The 19,806-nt window shown below is 44.3% G+C and overlaps 1 protein-coding gene across 4 annotated transcripts in view; it reads left to right on the forward strand.

The window, feature by feature from the left end:
• The window catches only part of ankrd11 (ankyrin repeat domain 11), a 194,890-nt gene that overhangs the window by 130,436 nt on the left and 44,648 nt on the right, over positions 1-19,806 (forward strand). For all 4 annotated transcript variants that reach the window (XM_083792479.1, XM_083792481.1, XM_083792480.1 and 1 more), the window contains exon 3: positions 19,619-19,764. In XM_083792479.1, coding sequence (XP_083648605.1) covers positions 19,678-19,764 — 87 coding nt within the window. In that variant the 5' untranslated portion in view covers positions 19,619-19,677. The remainder of the gene's footprint in view (positions 1-19,618; positions 19,765-19,806) is intronic.

Here is a 19,806-nt window from a genome sequence, read left to right on the forward strand (position 1 = left end):
CCACATTGTCTTCTGCTGCAATCTAGCATGTTTTAGCTATCCCATATATTGCTTAGTGTAGTTAACTATTTAAGCTTGTATTAGGTGACTAACACTATACCTAGTGTTGCCAGCTTGCCAAGACCATATTGGGTGTCCCATACTTTGCGTCGCACAGCTTGCGATCTAAGCCAGTGTTAGCTGTCCCATATTCTGTGTGGTACTCTTAGTGCCGACGCTAATATTCTTTTTACTTGTGCTTGAGCTGATGGTATATCGAAACCGTGCCACGACCACCTCCATTCGCTGCCTGTGCTGATGGTATATCGAAACCGTGCCACGACCACCTCCATTCGCTGCCTGTTTCCAGGATGTATATTCGATGCTGTCAACTGTTGCTGTTAAAATACGTTAATCATACTCGCTTCTCTGCTGGCTATATCCAAATAGTTTATACATCGATGGAGACGGCCGTCTTGTCAACTGTTGTTGTTAAAATATGCTAGTCTGTTGTTAATAATTGCTTCTCTGCTGGCTTCATTATTAAAATACGAGCGGAGTTGAGTTGAGATTTCAAGATATGTTTGGAGGGGAATAAAGAGTTTAGGCTGCTGGAACAGCTCTGTTAACACACATCCCTGTGAGTACAGTCAAACACTTGGTATAAAAGGATGAGAATGAGAATATATTATTTATTAGAGCATAGTGTAGGTGGGCCTTGCTGTATGCTATGCATTAACTCACAATATAACACCCCATCATCTCTGCTAATCACTGTCATTCAGACAGTATAGAATTATTGTAAGAAAAGGTGCATGTGAATGGATGGAGACTAATCACTTTGATGACTCATCTCTGCCATTCAGGTGGTATAGAATTATGCATTATCTTATAATCTAATCCTTCTTTTAAACGGACAGTTCCTGTGTGCAGTAGGAGAGGCGCGCCCTATCTTCCTGTACAGTCTGCTGTATACATTGGCGGAATAGTCGAGCAATGAACGCGAAATATATTCACATTCTCTCAATATATTCAATATCATTATCACATGGATGCAGGGGTTAACAGAGCTTTTCCTGCAGCCTGAAATCTCTTCATTCCACTCCAAATATGTCTTGAAATATCAACTTGCACGTTTGCAAGTTTACAAACTGGTGCACACGACAGTTTGGATATAGCCACTAGAGAAGCAAGTATATAACAGACTAGCGTATATTAACAGCAACAGTTGACAGCATCAGATGATCGGGGGCACGGTTTGGATTCCTAGCGGCTCTCCGGGGCGGGATTTGCCCAAAGCACCAGTTGGTTAAAAAAGATCATGCGCCATTTACAGGTGCTCTGCAATCTGCATTAGGGCTGTGACAGTATGGAATGTTTCTTAACGTGCTAAGAAAGCAAAGTGTCCAGCGGTTCACAATCACCGCTCGGCACCATTTTGTATGATTTGGTCCACGGTTTGTAAATGAAGCAGTTATCGCTGTAAGCTGTATAACCCATGCATTTTCCGAGCAGCACCGCTGGATAAACCTGTAATAATAAATGATAGTATCATTACCGCATTACATTTTGAAGTCTCACTAACCGGTATCCAAGTTGTTGGCCCTTCCACACTGTTGTCATTTTTACTTTAGCATCTTTTACTTCTAACGGAAAATAATCAATGACAGCAGAGACTTGTACCATTGAAATGCAGAGATAAAAACAAATAAGCTAGAGATGTTTGTGTAAAGTGATGCTAGTCGATGAATGTCAGCTTAGTGACGTGATTATCATGCACCAAGGTGAAGTGACACAAGCTGAGTTGAGCCCATGAATATAGGATGGAAAACAGTACATTTTGATAACTAGCAATGGTTACTGTTTATGGTAAGCGTACATTTCATATCACACATAAGCACTCTGTAACTTTCACTTGCAAAAGAAATGCAATTGTGGTGATGAGCTCACCCCCCCAAGGTATTATTTGAGCCCTACTCTGGACAGCACTTCCTCAAGCCACTAATTGGAGCATTTCTGCCCAGTCTGATGAGCATATTGATTGTTCCATATAGTGAATGTGTGTGGCTGGCTGTCGACGCAGTGTGGCCAGTGTGTCTGTCTGTTTAGTGTCCCATTCACATGACCACGTCTTAAAGCGTTTCATGGCATCTGTTATTACATAAGTCTACGTGCATATGATCACCGTGCGTATTCCCAGGAAGATACAATATAGCACAATGAGCCGATTTGGCTTTAGTTTTCCTTTGTTTTGTTTTCCCCTGACCATCAAGAGCTCAGTGAGCTCTTGTCATGTTTTGAATGGTGAGATGTGATGTGCTACCTCGGCTACCTGCATGTATTATTCTATTTCTATGTTCAGTAGGGCACACACACACCACGATGAAAGAACACGGTTGGCATATTGGGGGAAAAAGACATGCACTTTTCTCGCCACTCCCTCATTCGGGCATCAGCTCCCTCCCTGCCCCCTCTTTAAGCAGGCACCGCCCCGACCCTCAGCTGGCTATGCTCTGCAGTAGTAGGCCTTTCATCCCTCCATCCCTCCATCCGGCCCTGCCCAGTGATTTATAATTCATCTGGGATCCTGCCTCCCTCTGCTCTGCTGCACCAGGACAGCATTAACATTCTGTTTGGTCCCCCGCTATGCTATGCACCCGTGTGTGTGTGTGTGTGTGTGTGTGTGTGTGTGTGTGTGTGTGTGCATGCGCATGCACATGGTTGTGTGCATATCTGAGGCAGGATTCCTGAGTCTGCCATCCCAGCCAACACGGCTCCATTTGGAATGGCTGTTATTGTAGCTGTGTTGTGTGTTGTGTTGTTCTGGCTGTGCCTGCGTTGCTCTGTCAGTGTGTGGATCAGGTTGCCTGCCTGGCACTCGCCGCTGCAGCTTGCCTCTGTCGTTAGTTCTGCCTCTCTCCCCTTTCGGTGCGTGCCAAGTCATCTGTCTATCTGCCCCCTTGGTTCCTGTGTAATGACAGAAAGCAGTGTGTCCAGAGACGCTGTGTGGGATTGCGTGAGGTTAAGCCCAGAGATCTGAAAAGCAATACAGTATCAGTGTCATCATAACATACACACAGACACATCAGCAAACTGGTCAATAACAGAATTACAAACTAAAAGCTAACTTTCTAATACAACATATATACCAATGTCGTTGGGTCTGTCTGTAGTTTGGCAATACAAGCTGGTAAAGCATTGAGTAAGAACAAAGAGAGATATATTGAATGTCCGTGCAACCTTGGTCTGAATTGCGGCTACAAGCGGATGAGTGTACATGTTGCAGGACAAGTGCTCAAGATACATTGAATCTCTGTGCTTGCAAAGATGAACAAACAACCTAAACACAAAGAGAGAATCACTCTCGCATCCGCAGACTTTGTTCAATATTGCCCTCACAGACCAGTTAACTGGATCATGGCAGATCATGCCCATGAACTACAGGACCTTTTTTCACATTTCTGGGTTCTGTGGTAAGGGGTGATGTCATTGACTTGTAAAGGGCTGTGTAAATAAACAAAATCCATACCAACAATTGAGATTTGCTTCACTAATCGCACACAATCGCTTGCTGTAGTGTAAACACAGTCGTGATCTAAAGCAGCTTGAAAAGACCATGATGTCATCCGTAACCGCATTGTCAATGGCGGTACAACTCAGTAAAATAAATAAAATGTCCCCGACCTTTCAAAATGTCCCCGCACTATTGAGCACCTGACGGCGCCACTGGTAGCTTACAGTGCACGGAGGACCCACTTCTGAACAAAACATTTTAAGAAATGGCATGGCAGCCAAACAATGTACTGTACATATTTGCAGGTAGTGACAGTACTGTACTGTAGCCTACCTGTTAAGGTTTTATTGGGCAGCTGTTGATGATGATTTTACCAGCTTGATACTTGTACAATTAATTAACTACTCACCTAATGCCGCCGCCGTAGAGGTTCCACCATGTTTCACGTAATTCCAAAGTGTGTACATTGTTTAAATCAAAGATGCATGGGTTAGGTTTCATATGGTAAATATATGAACTTCGGCTAAAAGCATGTGTTTAATCCACCATCACTTGTTTACAGCCTGTCAGAAAGTCCCCCCCTCCTGATCTGAAACACAACTGTCATGGAAGTTGGCTACAACCGAAACAGACTTCCTCTTCAAAATAAGAGTTACGGTACTTGTTGTGACCAAAGGTGACGCAATTCCCGTCACTCACCCCAGGCAAGCCCCCGGGTCATCGTGACATCACATGACATCATCCCCCTGGTCACCCCAGGTGCCCAGGTCTCTGGTTGGATTTCCATTACTATGGTCTCCAGTTGATCGTTATTGTTGTATGTCTCCAGCTTGACTTTGTTTATGAAGACATGCCTGGTAGTGGTAGAGGTTGCTTTTTAAAATGCAGGTCCCATTAGAGTGTCTGAGTTCCGCCAGTGACTGTACATTGTGACCCAGCAGGACCTCAGCGGTTTCCTGGAAGAATGTCACCCATAGTTTGTCCGTATAGTCTTCTATTTTGATCTCCAGTAGAAGTTTGTATTGTACTTTTTTGTTACAGTCTGCATTGGGACACGCCTTGTATATGCAGTTTTACATTCGAATGTCGACGAGCTCTGCGACAATACGACATTCCATTATGTTGATCGTCCCCCATCCATCCTTCCTCTTCGATGTCTCCCTTTTGATTGATACCTGTCCATTTAAACTCTAGACGGCCCCAAAGTTATTTGTGCAGCCGAGCCTGGCAGCTGGCGAAAAGTAGGGTTCTCAACAGGCCCAAAAATGAAGGCCCTGCCCTACCTGGACCCTGTACATTCAATACACTGCTACCCTTAGATCTCCATATGGAGCTGACCTGTTCTGATATTCCTATATCGTGACCTCATCACACCCTGTACACTCAAGATACGTGAGGTTGCTTCTCGCCCCCAGGCGTCTTACTGGTAATGATTAGTCAACACTAGTTTTATTTCTTAAGTGAACTTACAGGATGTGTAGATAGACATTTGTAGCACCCTGAGAGATAATGCTTTGAATGGGCCCGTTGCCTGGCTTGCGAAGTGCGACCAAGTAAAGGTCTCTGTCGTGACTGTGTAATGCTGTGTGATCGATCATCTGACAGGCCGGTCCCCTGGAGCCACTGGCCACCCCCATCCCCCCCGGTAGGCCTGCCCCTGCGCAGTGTTGCATATGAAAAAAAGAAGAAATCTTGGGAATTGCTCGTGTGTCATATGTGAAAATGCTATCTATAATGTACTGCTCTTTCCAAATAAAACAAATATTATTAAAAAAAAGAAAAAGGACTATCCTGGTATCACATGACTAAAACCAAAACAAAATATGAGTGGGAAGAAAGACCAGATGTCTGTAAAAAAGAAGAAGAAAAAAAAGTTACACATACATACCCGTCAAGTTGATTTCTGTTAGTTGAAATGTTGATCCAAGTTTGGGTCTATGCTCGCTAAAATTATAGACATAATAGCCTAAAATGTATTGTTTCAATAAATCTTAGGCTGTCTTAAAGTCTTTTCACCTGTCATGCCTACTGCAATGATTCTGAATTGATCGGCAGTCATGCACTGATCTTTGTGTTTGCACTTTGGCAGGCATGTCCTCAGGACAGGATTTTCTAACTCTGGAATGCTGCTTTCTTTGAAAGCACCACAGCAGCCTTGATGTTCCTCTCACAATACCACCAATACCACAATCTTATAACAATATCAAGTAGTAAAGGAAAGGCAAAATTCTTCTTTTTGCAGGTACTGGTCCTCCAGGGCCGACCCTTTTCTGTCTGATACCTGGTGTTCATGGAGCAATGGCGCTCATAAAACAGACACTCTATTTTGTCACACAGAACCGCAGAAACAGAAAGGCATACTACTGGTCCTGGCTCACACGTCTCCACGTGCGTGCGAGGGAGTGTGCGAGATGTTGTTTTGGTGTTAATCTCTGCAAAGGTCACATCCACCCTCTCCTCTCCTCCCTTGCTTTTCTCTCATTCTGTTCATTACCCAGCTCTCTCTCTTCTCTCTCTCTCTCTCTCTCTCTCTCTGCTCTGCTCTGCGTTTATTTTTACCTCCTCTCATAATCCTTAATTAATGCAGCTTCAGTCACTGCGCCGCACATCTCTCTCACCCACTCGCTCTCTCCGCCTTACATGGTATGCATGTATATTATGCACACGTACACACTCACTCATACATCTTCTCTGAAGCATGCGCACAAAACACAGACACCCTCTTAACGCACGCGCGCGCACACACACACACACACACACACACACACACATATGTATATATACTCTCTCTGCCATTCATCTTCCCTGTCAGTCCCTTCCACAAGCCTAATTATCTAGATCAAATACACACACACACACACACACACACACACACACACACACACACACACACACACACACACACAAAAGGCGTATCTTTCTTAATGCTAGCCCTGCCATTGTGTATTCCTGCTTGTGATTGAGCATTTAAATGGGAAATGGGGAAGAATGCGTGAATGTCTTTTCAATATCTATACTAGCAAATTGCTTGGACTTATCTAGGTTTATTGGTAACCGAGGCTGCAACTAAAACCGTATTTTATTGATCAAGTTTACATTGTCAGCGAGGCCTCATACAGACAGTGTTTTTAGGTCAGCTAGATTGCTCATCACTGTTGTTATTGTGTGTATTGTGATAGCCATATGTATTATGTTTTTTGTGGAACCCAGGAAGAGTAGCTGCTTCTTGGATGGCAACTAATGGGGAATCCAAATAAAAAACAATTTCATTGCAGTCAGCTAATAATAATACAAATAGGAAATGGCTTGACATTGTGAGCATGTGTGTATTTCAGTTTGTCTATACAAGTATACATCTTAAAGGACCTATAACATAAAATTATACTTTTTCAATTTCTTTTGTGTTTTTGGGGCTCCCATATGTGTTTTCTATCCCCACAAATAACCAATTTTGAACAATCAGGCTTTCATATCATATGGGTGTTTTAATGGAAATTGCTCTCAGGAACAGCTCAAATGATTTTGGCCTCATCGTGATGTCATCAATGTCACCCTACTTATATAATTCCTCTCTTTTTCAGTCTTCAGTTCCAAATTTGCATGTCCACTTTGTTTACAATGTCCACCATTGTTGATATTCCAAGCTGGCATGGAATGGAAACAAGCCTGGGTTTATCTAGCATCAGTATTATAATGTCTCAAATATTAAATAATCTGCATATCAGCACCCCACCACCTCAGGACATTGTGGTACTGCAGCTAAAACTGCTTTCAAAGTCCAGAAAGAAATGACAAGGCCTGGTTATATCAGAGTGGTGATTGAGGCTCAAACCATTAGAAATAAGTTTGAGGGACATGGACAATATGATATTAAATATTAAAAGCAGTTGCATGTTGAACGTCAACAAGGCCAGAATGATCATGGTCATGAAAGCGTCTTTGTCAGTTGTTGTCAGTTGTTTTAGAACGTATTGGAACGCTCAGTGCTGTGTGTGTGTGTGTGTGTGTGTGTGTGTGTGTGTGTGTGTGTGTGTGTGTGTGTGTGTGTGTGTGTGTGTGTGTGTGTGTGTGTGTGTGTGTGTGTGTGTGTGTGTGTGTGTGTGTGTGTGTGTGTGTGTGTGTGTGTGTGTGTGTGTTTGTGTGTGATATGATATATGAATGTCATTGGTCGTCTCTTTCGATGTTTACACAAGAGAGATTGTCCCATTAAGCACTGCAGCATGCCTTAAATTTGGCCATTTGCCATGTCCTTGCTCACTGGTAAACATTGATACATCCTTGTGAAAGGATGTTACATTATTTTATTTTCTCGTGAATCTCCCATAAATAGGAGGCTAACCCAATACTACCCGTTAGTCTTCTGCTTATGTTTAGTCTCTAGAGAATGCAATGTGGAATCCCTCAAAATTATTGTGACAGGAACATGTGGGCTATCTACCTCACTATAGCCAGATTGTAAAGCCATAACATACCTAGTGTAGTGGTCCGGTGACCCCCAGGGTTCCTTGAGGGAGCTCCAGGGGGTCCCCTTGGAACTAGGGTTGGGATTCGTTAGGATTTTAACGGTTCCGGATCCTTCCCGGATCCCTCTTAACGGTTCCGGTTCCTAACGGTTCCCTTAACGGATCCTAATATTCTTTTTTCCCCTTTTTTCTGACATAAATGATGCTTATATTATACCTAACCTAACCAAGTACATAATAAAAACAAATTAATTAATGAAATTATTGAAAATGCACTTTACAAGTATGAGGTGGCACTATTATTTAAACTTCACCACCACCACCACCAGCTAGCCACCACAACAATATCATTTTTACTCTATATATTGCAATTTGCTGTATATTAAATACAGTACACATTGCAATAATGATATTGTTGTGGTGACAAATGTTGTCTTTAATGTTCAGATTAATTTAATATGAAGGACCCCTTACCCTAATGGAAACAAATAGTGCTTTCTTGGAATAAAAAAATCCTTTTAGCAGACCTTGTATTGAACTGTAGGCTACGTTCCTGTGCTTTTTTCTGCAAACTGTTTATAAAGTAGGCTAATCAATCTATGGAGGTATATGCACCTAAACGCTGGGCTCTCAACAGTCACGCGATTAATTTAAAGCCAAATCAAAAGCAGTTGAGTTGCTTATAAGTTGTAAAAAATAAGTGCAGAAAATTGATTTGGCATGATTCATAAAATATCAGACAGAAAGACGTCGAGACATTGGCGTTCTAAATTAACACCATTAACAGTTGTACAATACACCTAATGAAAAGCTCTGTAGACATTAGTAGTTTTTATTTTCTATTACGTTACTAGCCTGGGGAAAGTGAACCAGCCTTGCATCATCCTCATCCCCCGCCGGCTGTGGTGGAGCTGCGGGGAGTGTGAGCTTTCCGCATGGCTCTCAAACGCGATTTGCCTAGATTATTCTCGAGTTGTGGACTCGTGTAGGCGTATTGATTTTGAGTTGTTTCATCAATGTGGACGTGCAACTGGTACAAGTTGCAACAACCTTTGCAGGGAACTATAGCATAACATTTATTCCACTTTGCGTGCTCAGCCTCAGAGTCATTTCCCTCTCTGTTAACCACACTTTGGAGATCTCTTCGACATCACTCGCTCCGTGGCGGTGAGCGGTCGCTGAATGCACAGAACAGTGGGCGTATCCTCCCCGACCCCACACACTCCTTTAGGTGGGGTGACGTCACCTCAGGCTCTGCTTGCATGCATGCACATTGCACAGACACAGCGGAGCTAAATGACGACTGATGAGAACCGTTTGGGGAACCGTTAATAAAAAAACGATGGAACCGGCTCCGGATCCGCAATGTCGGAACCGGGTCTGAAATGGACCCGGTTCCGAATCCCAACCCTACTTGGAACCAAGTGGATCCTTATGGGTCTGTAACTCTGAGAGTGTACAAATGGAACCAAATTTGGTTCAATCTGTTAAATTAACATTGATTTTGCAATATAAATTGGGGGTCCCGGAGGTAGAAATACCATTAAATGGGAGTCTGTAGACTAATGCCTGTCAAACTGGGGTCCTTGAAATTAAACGGGTTTAAGGTCATTACACACTGGCGAATTAGCGACGCTCTGGTGTCGTATTTTGCAGAGATTCGCAGGCGAACTGCAACATGCAATATTTCGCATTTTCAGATCGCTTATTTGCATCGCGTCGCTAATTCGCCAGTGTGTAATGACCTTAAGAATCACTGCTAGAGCTGTAAAAATCTTCTCTTATGGGGGTCCCTGGCATAATGGCATATGTCTTAAAACGGGGGTCCACAGGCTAATTAGTTTGAATTTGGGGGTCCTTGACATGAAAAGGTTTGGGAACCACTGACCTAGTGGACATTAGCTGTCAAATTTGCACATTTAGTCAACATTTAGCTATTTTGCTTTCATTGTCACTGATTCATTTAGAGAATGTAACTGCTGTAGCAGGATGATATAGGCTTCTATCTACGAAAATCCAATTATCATCCCACTGAGCATTTTTCAGGCTATTAGACGTCTAAAATATGTCTAGATGGCCATCTAAAAATGTGTTATAACTGGTCTAAAAATGAAAGGTTTTTAGCGGTCTGGCCTTAGATTACAGCTATATACAGCTCCTTCTCAAATAATTTTAATATTGTGTAAAAGTTCATTTTCTTCTGTAACATAATTCAAAAAGTGGAACTTTAATATATTCTCAATTCATAAAGTGCATAAAGTAAAATATTTTAAACCTTTATTTTGTTTTAATCTTGATGATTATGGCATACAGCTCATAATGTTTGAATATTTTATAATATATATATTATATATATATAATCGAGAAATGGCGACCATCTGAAAAGTATATTAATGTATGCAGTCAATACTTGGTCTGGGCTACTTTTGAAAAAAGAAATTCATCAATGGGACGTGAAACATTACAGAGACTGTAGTTGTCACTGTACAATACTTTACAACAGTTGTCATGTTGCACACATGCCTAAAATTGCTATTTGCGCCGCCCAGCTTGTCACACTCCAGGCTGCATGAACAGTGCTAGTCGGGCTCTGTTTTCTGCCCCCTCAATGTCCCCGTTCTCTGTTGTACTTCAATGGCTAGTTGGCTACAACGGTAGCTTTGCGGTAGTCGAAATGTAAGCGAGTGACAGCGAGACGAGATGAACACATGTTGACCGCATCAATGCAGAGACCTACATTATTAAATCCATTATTGCCCATTTGGCCTGGAGGGAGAAACGTTTACAGCCGCTGCCACTTCCTCCTCCTCTTCCTCTCCAAGTCCCCACACTGGCACGGCATTTACGGCTAGTAAGTTAGCCATGTGCTATCGATGTTTGAGGGTTTTCTCGTCAGCGAAAAGTCAACAAACAGCACACGGTGACATGCATGCTGATCTTCCTTAATAATAAAAAAAGGCTTAGCCCATGCGTCCAGTGGCTTTATAGGTATAGGTTGCTCAGATCTGGACTGGATTTATTTATGTTTTGTTGGACTAGAACCGGCGGACCTCTGTACTGTAGACGCGCAGATGCATGCATCATGCAGATGCGATGCGTTGTTTATTGATTATTAAGCCAGAAGCCTACAACAATTCATTTATATTGTTAAATGTTGCTTTTTTGTTTGTCTTTTATAAAAGGAGCATAAATAAATGTATGCCATTCGTCTACCAACTTTAATGATGTAGCCTATACATGCATATTACATTTGGGGTAGCCTATCAAAAAAAGAAAAAAATCAACCACTATCCGTTAATGAACCGGTTAATCCTATCGGCTAACCGGCTGGGAAACTATCCGTTACTGACATCCCTACTCTGAATCAAGCCTGGGTTCACTGACTAGTAGGAAGATACCAGAAATTAGTGGTGATCATGACGTCACTTAGATTGATTACCATAAATTTCTGGTGACATGCACTGCAGTTTATTAAAAGTATGATTCTAGGAAACGTGGATCTTTCTCTTGACCTAGTAACATAAATGGCTGCTGATTTGGAGGGCACGTCATGTTCTTCCATGCATGGCATAAAGCGATTGACAATGATATAACACTGAACTTAATATGTACATAATGTAACATAAAACAAGAAACCTTTGTTGCAAAAAGCTTGAACAGATGGTAAACCATCCATGTAAAATGTAATATAAAGAAACGGGGGGGGGGGGGGGGGGGGGGGGGGGGGGGGGGGGGGGGGGGGGGGGGGCATTTGTCTTTGTTGCGCCACCTAATGTTGACAACTTCAGGGCTTTTGTTGTGCTTTTGTTGGGCTAAAGTATGTGTCGGTCCGGGTGTGGGTTGATGTGTGAAAGAGCTGCTAGAGGGAAGGAGCTGGAGGCTTTTATCCTCCAGGGATGTCCGTCCGTGTCCAACCAGCTGCCCTCCTACCCAGGCTGATTACTGCTGAGTTCTGACTGACCACACTAAAAGCTCCAATTCACAGGCCTCACAGTCAGTGTCTGGAAGTAGGATGCTTTGCAGTGATGCACCATAGGGACAAATGGGGCCCAGTTGTTGCTAAGCCACAAGCAGAGACAACTGTATACTATATAGCCTAGTTTGGAGTGTCGTGGACCCACTGATCAATGACGCATCGATCCACAAATGTGTGCCCTGTGTGGTTTAGTCTCAACTAGAAGACTAAAGGCTTTATACTTTGTCTTTTCAGCAAAGTATAAGTTAGACTTAACACAGAAGCTACAGGTTAGCTAGCTGGCTACTACAACATATGCACCCGGGTCTAATTTCATGCTGGAATGCTGCTACAGACAGACTGCCTATACAGTAAAGGTTTTCATAGATAGGTAGGCTACTACAGTGCATTTTCTAGGTTAGGGATTGTGCTAAAAAGGGCTAGACCAATAGCGCGACAGCGTGGCACATGCAATGTCCAGAAAGCGACTGAAAATGATACGTCTTGACATACTAACAGAAATGTATATCCAGAGTCTCCGCGTCAGGGAGCATGCTATGGATACAGTCAGAAGAAACGCAGCAAAGAATTGCATAACATTGAGCCACGAGATAGAAGACAGAAGTGTTGCCAGATTCTGTTGAAACAAGCATCCAGTTCTATAGAAATAAGCCAGAAATGAAGCACTGTGTTGCCAAATCTGTTTTTGGGATTATTCTTCTGTAAAGTAGATTTGTACATCTACTTTGTACAATTAGAAGAGAGTGTACTACAATTTTGTGTGTGTGTGTGTGTGTGTGTGTGTGTGTGTGTGTGTGTGTGTGTGTGTGTGTGTGTGTGACTGTGTGTGCGTGCTTTGTGAGCGGTTTGGGTTGACCAAGTCATGTCAGACGTATGCGGAAGTGTCGTTTACGCCTGTGCTTTGTGGCTGTGATACGTCACTGACTTTACCTCTGCGTTTTCAACGCAGCTGTGTGGGTGTTCGCAGTTTGCCTTTCTGTGATGTGATGGACCGATTAGAGCGCCCACACAACCTGCCCAGCACGGAACAACCACGGTCAATGGCCAAAGATAAATGGCTGTCTTGCTTTCGTTCAAAATGTATACGGTTTGTGTGTGTGTGTCTCACTCAGATCGCAATGCGACATAGACACGTGGCGTTAGACAAGAGCTCGTGCACACTTCTAGTTAATTCTATTCAGTCATCCTTGCTGATCAGTCTGCAGAGTTGCTCAGGCTGCGTGAAAAGGTTCAAGGTCCACATCTATCATGGAGCCTCAGCTCGTCTGTCGTGGTGTCGTGTGGTGACGTTGTTGTGTGCAGTAGGTGTGCTTGAAAAACTCCACTGTAATAGGCTGCCAGCATGTTGTCGGTCGAACATAAACCTTGTATCTCAATATGTTATCTTTTGATGTTATTTTCATAACCAAACATTATATCCATTCAATCCCCTCTCCCCAGGCTCTTTTTTCATTTCCTGCAAAGTAATGTTTTTGGATACCAAGTCCGACAGCGATGATATAGGAGCTATAAGAGGCGATGGATGAGTAAGGAGAGATCAGTGCATTCTGTCAGAAGGGGAACAGAAGGGAAGAGAATGATTGCAATAGGTTGATATGCAGAGGCACACTTCAGTCACCAGGTCTGTTCTCCCCCCCTCTCTCTCTCTCTCTCTCTCTCTCTCTCTCTCTCTCTCTCTCTCTCTCTCTCTCTCTCTCTCTCTCTCTCTCTCTCTCTCTCTCTCTCTCTCTCTCTCTCTCTCTCTCTCTCTCTCTCCTTTCTCCCTGACATAAATACACATATATTGCCAGCTCCTAGGCCTGCATCTGTCTCATCCATGAGTTGCTAAGCAACAGGCTGTGTGTGTGTGTGTGTGTGTGTGTGTGTGTGTGTGTGTGTGTGTGTGTGTGTGTGTGTGTGTGTGTGTGTGTGTGTGTGTGTGTGTGTGTGTGTGTGTGTGTGTGTGTGTGTGTGTGTGTGTGTGTGTGTGTGTGTGTGTGTTGTGGCAATGTCAGGTTTTGCCTTTGAGAGAAAGATGTAGAGAAGGGAATAGAGAAAACCACGTCAGATGGACGTCTAGAGAGAGAGAGAGAGAGAATGAGTCAGGGCAGCGATGAAGCTGAAGGATTGGGGAGGAGAAAGCCAAAAATGCAGGAGATTGTCTCCAGGCTCCCAGTCGCCTAGCTGAATATATACAGGCCTGCCACTATGGTAGCGAGGTCACTGGCAAAGACAGCATGATTTACCAGACTGGCAGGCAGGCAGCAGCCACTGAGCTGTTATTGGAGGAGAGCGGGCATGCTCAGAATAGAAAATCAGACAAAGTGATTGGATTCCTCCCCACACCTCCCTGTTCTCTCTCTCTCTCTCTCTCTCTCTCTCTCTCTCTCTCTCTCTCTCTCCCTGTCTTTCTCCCCTCTCTCCTTGTACTCTCGAGAGCCTCATGAGTAATAGGGCCACTCCCACCCAGCACTCGTTTCCAGTCTGAAATACATTCTGCTCTGTGCAAGTCATTCTCCTGCTGCATCACCCCCACTGCGTGTGGTGTTTCTCTCTGCAAGGAGGACCTTGTGGAATTAGGAAAGGACGTGAAACAATCCAATCCTCGTTATTCCAAACCAGAGATTTTAATAGGAATACACATCGATTGCGCCGCAGTGAATGCAAGCTAGTAGTCGTTGAGAAAGGTGCCTTTTGTTTTTGTTTTTTTTAGGGGTGCTAGCCCCTCCTATGCACAGCTTTCTGTGCTTGTACCACGGAATGTGATTGGCTGAGCACGGAATGTGATTATGTATGATGACAAGAGCGCCCCTCACTTCACACAAGTGTGATTTTCTTCCTCTCCCTGTGATTGGTTGGAGGGATAGTACCCTGGCCTAAACAGTAACACATGACATACTTCAACCAAACACATTCGGTGAAGGCTCATTTAGAAGCTGTATTGAACAAAAAACAGCACTTTGCACCCAGCAATTCCATTGTGCGTTCGCCCTTTAGGTGCCAGCCACCATTCATCGTCGGCCTAATGCATCTTCACACTGGGCTTGAGCACACAATACACATCGTACGCAACAAGGTCGCTCGCTGTGCAACCTTGCTCGTGTGTGTGTATGTGTTTATCCCCTCTATCCACATATGTTTATAATGAAGCGAACCGGTTTGGGTCGGGGACTGATCGACCGAGCTGGGCTGTGGTTGCCTGGATACAGCAGCAGGGCCCGGCTGGCTTTATTTGCACACCAAATGGGCTGGCTGGCCGCTGCTATCCCCTCCATACACCACCTTCTTGCATGGTATGTCAATCGTCTGTCACGAGTGCTGCCGAAGAGCCAACGCGGTGCGTTGCGCGGATGCTGTGCACACGCGCACTCGCACTCGCGCACTCGCACGCGCGCACACACACACACACACACACACACACACACACACACACACACACACACACACACACACACACACACACAGTCATTGGAGCACCCTCTTTGGAACGCCTTGAATGTAATTAGGGTCCCAAACGTGACCCCTAGAGAGGTTGGATGGATTCTGTATCACATTAGTTTCATCGTTCATGTTGCAGTTGTTCAGGCTATAGTATCCATTTAACCAACAACTGACTTACTGCCAAGCTCTGCACTGCTGTTTGTGTTTCTGGTTAAGCAATAGGCATTGAGAATATGCACGCACACATGTGCACTCACAGACTGAAACCTGTCCTACCCCACTTGCAGCTGTTGTGTTTTTCAGCTGTTGGAGTGGAAATTTTGAGGTGTGTAATTGTGTACAATGACAGGCGTAAGTTAGGAGCAGCCAAGGGAGGGTGGGGCAAATGGCTGCTTTTTCATCTGCATGGCAGCAGCAGGAACCCTTAGAATATCTCTCATTAGCGAGCTCTGCCTGGATGTGATGTTTGTTTCTGCCATGTGGATATATATGGTCAATGGTTTGTGTTTCTTTCATTTTAGAGTGGAAAACATTGAACTAAAGTATAATTGTGAAACAAACATAATCATTGGCCCGCCAATTGTTTTGCACTTTCTATCCTTCATAAAACTAGAATAATTGAGAGGAAATCCTCATTAATAATTTACAAATTGTTGTTGTTCATGTACATACATACATGGTAACACAAAAAACATGTTAAAAACCTAAAAAATAAATAAAATAAAAATATATGTCAAGGAAATGTGGGATACCTGAGTTGTATATTTAAGGACGTCATAAACCAAGCCATGAGAAGCTGTTTTCTGTTCCCACTGACATTTGACCTGTGACTTGTGTGACATGTGTTAGGACCCACCTTCTCCCTGAGGGGGGGGGTAGGAAATGTATATAAGCTGAAGTCTGACTGAGATGGGGTTGGGTCAGTACGGTGTTCCATTGTAACGCTTCACTGCTGTCCCCGTATTCGAATACATTCTATTCCAATACCCTGAAACTCTGAATTGTGTCTGTCTCAATTATTGTGTTTAACTGTGTTATAAGTGCGCACCGACAGATTGCATTAACATTTTGGAGGTTCCCACCGATGATAAAGGTTGCATTAACATATACATTTTATGACTTCACACTGGTGTTAGCAACATCATGTGCTTGTTTGTGAACACAGACTTCAGCTAATGTTGTTGCTCTGCTTATTTGCTAATACATATTGAATTACTAAGCTACCATAGGAGGCTACTCCTTAGCTTAGTTGCTAGCTGACAAGGTGACTATATTTAGCATAGCTTTTGTAGCCAATAACGGGCAACTGTGCACTTCAGAAACACTCCGACAAAGCCGGAGGAAGTGGTTGAACTATTAGGCTGTGGTTTTACGGAACACCAGCTCAGTGGCCTTGTGGTTTGAGTGTCCGCCCTGAGACTGGAAGGTCCGAGTTTGATCTCCGGCCGGGTCATACCAAAGACTCACATCAATCTGCCTCATGCTACAGAAACAAGAGATAGGCTCCTGAACTATGAGCCTCATGGCTCGGCCTCATGGTTCATTTGTGCAACCTACATACGTGTAGAAGATTGATTGATTTTATTTGGTGATATCACATGAAAAAGAGCACAATAGCACTTTTCCCAAAACGGTCATAGCATCACCAAGGATAAAAACACCATAAAAGCCTGAGGGCTATACAAATACTTTATGGCTCTATGAAAAATGAGGTTTTGCTGTTCATTGAATAAGCATGTACCATATCACCGTCCACAGTGCACGTTGAGAATGTAGTTTTGTTGTGAGTGAGAGGGCATGTGTGTACGCTGCATCCTGCAGTGAGTCTTGGCCTCTGTCTGACCGCAGAGGGAGTGGCTGAACGCATAGAGGGAGCAATAGAGCAGGATGAAGGAAGAGAGACAGGGGGGGTGTGTGTGTGTGTGTGTGTGTGTGTGTGGGGGGGGGGGGGGGGGGGGTAAAATAGCGGAGGAGTGGATGGAGAAGATAGCTGGCACACTCCAGTCTTATGGTAGAGAGAGTCATTTCTTCTCTTCGTCCCCCCTCCTCTTTTCCGCAATCTTCCTCTGAGTGGAGCACACTGACATCATCCACCAAACATTAGAGCGTAGTAAATCTCTTCCCGTGTTGCTCTTGTCTGACATGTGGGAGCTGGTAGTGTAGGTACTGTGTAGACTTGATGCCACTGCTTCAGGATTGTCCCCGCCGGCCCAGACAACATGCTCCGTCATGTAGCCATGTCATGAGGCCGAATGCCCTTCTTCAGTGTTTCATTAGAGGTTATTCTGTTTGTTTTTGGAATTGAGATATTATATAGATATTTAATAAAGTGATAACTCGGAGGCAGAGTAGCCAGTAGAGCAGCCGGATGGTTCCATCCCAGGCTCCCCCAGAGTCGCTGTCAATATGTCTATTAACCATTTGGCCGCCAGGATTAATTCAAGAATGATTACTATATGCCAGGATATCCCCCCCGGTCAACCATAATTTTGTAAATCCAAAACACAGCGTCTGGAACCGGATGTTGACTGAATGGTGTGTGTTGTCGTCGGATTAGCTTGTCGTCACTAGCTGATGAGAAGTACAGGCCGGCGCCATTACAGCGACCGCTATGCTCCGTGCAATAAGCGTTGTTTTGGAGATAAAATCGACTGAAGCGAGTGCGCAAATCAAGATGGGGCAGTCCAGTGTTATGGCTAACAATAGATAGCCATCCGAAGCTAATGTGAGTAGCTAGATTGGATCAAAACATTTATACAACTGAATAAATATAACTTACGTTTATTGGAGCTTGCCGAGACTAATGATTAACGTAGGTTACGTTTTTCAGCAGGACATTTGTAAGTACTCTCTCTCTGTCCCACACAAACTCACACTCATCTGGAACAAATCAACACAACATTACGTGCAACACTTCAGTCAGAATGATCACACACACACAAACGTTAGCAGATGTATCTTCCGATTTGGACAGTGAAACAGAGGAAGTGAGGCTTGTGTTTTCTGAGTGGGGCTTCCTCTCAGGTGTGTGTGTGTGTGTGTGTGTGTGTGTGTGTGTGTGTGTGTGTGTGTGTGTGTGTGTGTGTGTGTGTGTGTGTGTGTGTGTGTGTGTGTGTGTGTGTGTGTGTGTGTGTGTGTGTGCGCACGCGACTTCCCTGCATGCATTTTGTATACTAGAGAATTTGCTCCTCCTCTCTCGAATGTAGCAATACGCACTTGTGCTTAACAGTCCTAAATTAGTGTTGCGATTATTGTTCTAGAATTCTAGCTGACCCAGTTTGAGTCTCGCATAGTGTGTCCCTACGTGGTTTGTTTATCCCTGCAAGTCGTCAAGCTTCCTGGCACTTTGTTTGGTGTGGTGTGAGGTAGGAGTGTAGGGGGTCATCGAGGAGAGAGGGAGCAAGGGGGAGGTGGGCTCTGGTTTGCTCCTTCTCTATAGTAAAAGCAGAGCCTATATCTTCTGTAGCTGTGTGCCTCTCTGACTGACTTACTGACTGACTGGTTGATTTGACTGGAGTGTTATAAATAGAAGTCTTTGAATAGGAGAACTGCAAAGGGAAGGGGGGAGGGGCAGTGGCGCCAGGGAGGAGATGAGTGCCAGCGTCCCATAGTTGTGGAAAAGAAGGCAGGCCTGTTTTCTACGTGTGCACGCCTACACACGCACGCACACATGCCCCCAGCGCGCGTGTACGTGTGCACGCCTACACACGCACGCACACATGCCCCCACTACGTGTGCACTGCACGCATACACACGCATGCACACATGCCCCCAGCGCGGGGGAGGGGAGGGGGGAACGCATTATGGAGGAGAGAATATTGAGGTAATGGATGTATGATTTATTCATAGTCCTGTGGATCAGAAGAGCCAATCTAGTGGAGTGGATGGAAGTCCAGCAGCTCAGTCTGCATACAAGAACGCTAGCATACAAGAGCAACTGTTCAGGTTCAGCACCAGTTCATTATGCCATCATTCGTCTGTAGTTTGATGTATGTCGTTCGTTTGGTTGGACGTCCGCTGTTGTTTTTCAGCGAACCCTCTAGTGATAAGGGGTGCCTACGCACAAACTGTGGCTTAATTCTCAGTGCTGCATCTCAGGCCTCTTGTCCTCTCAGTTCTCTCTCTAGTTGTTGAAAGTGGAGAGCAGTCTGATCTACCGCTAAAAGCAGCATTTTGTGGTGGCATGGTAAATGTGTTTTCAAAGAAGCATGGTGCTAACCCACCCCCGTCTAACACCATCTCTCTCTCTCTCTCTTCCGTTCTCAGACGGTCGATGACGATGCAATGGCAGCGTGAATGAGGTTTGGCGTGGGGAGAGCTGAACGATGCCCAAAGGTGGGGGTTCTAAAACCCCCCAGCTGGACCACTTCCCACTCAGCACCGACATGGTGGAGAAGCAGGGTGGGAAAAAGGTAAGAACCTGACAGTGACATGACGTGCATGGACACTCTCAC

This window comes from Protomyctophum parallelum, assembly GCF_964188405.1.
Source record: "Protomyctophum parallelum genome assembly, chromosome: 2".
Lineage (NCBI taxonomy): Eukaryota > Metazoa > Chordata > Actinopteri > Myctophiformes > Myctophidae > Protomyctophum > Protomyctophum parallelum.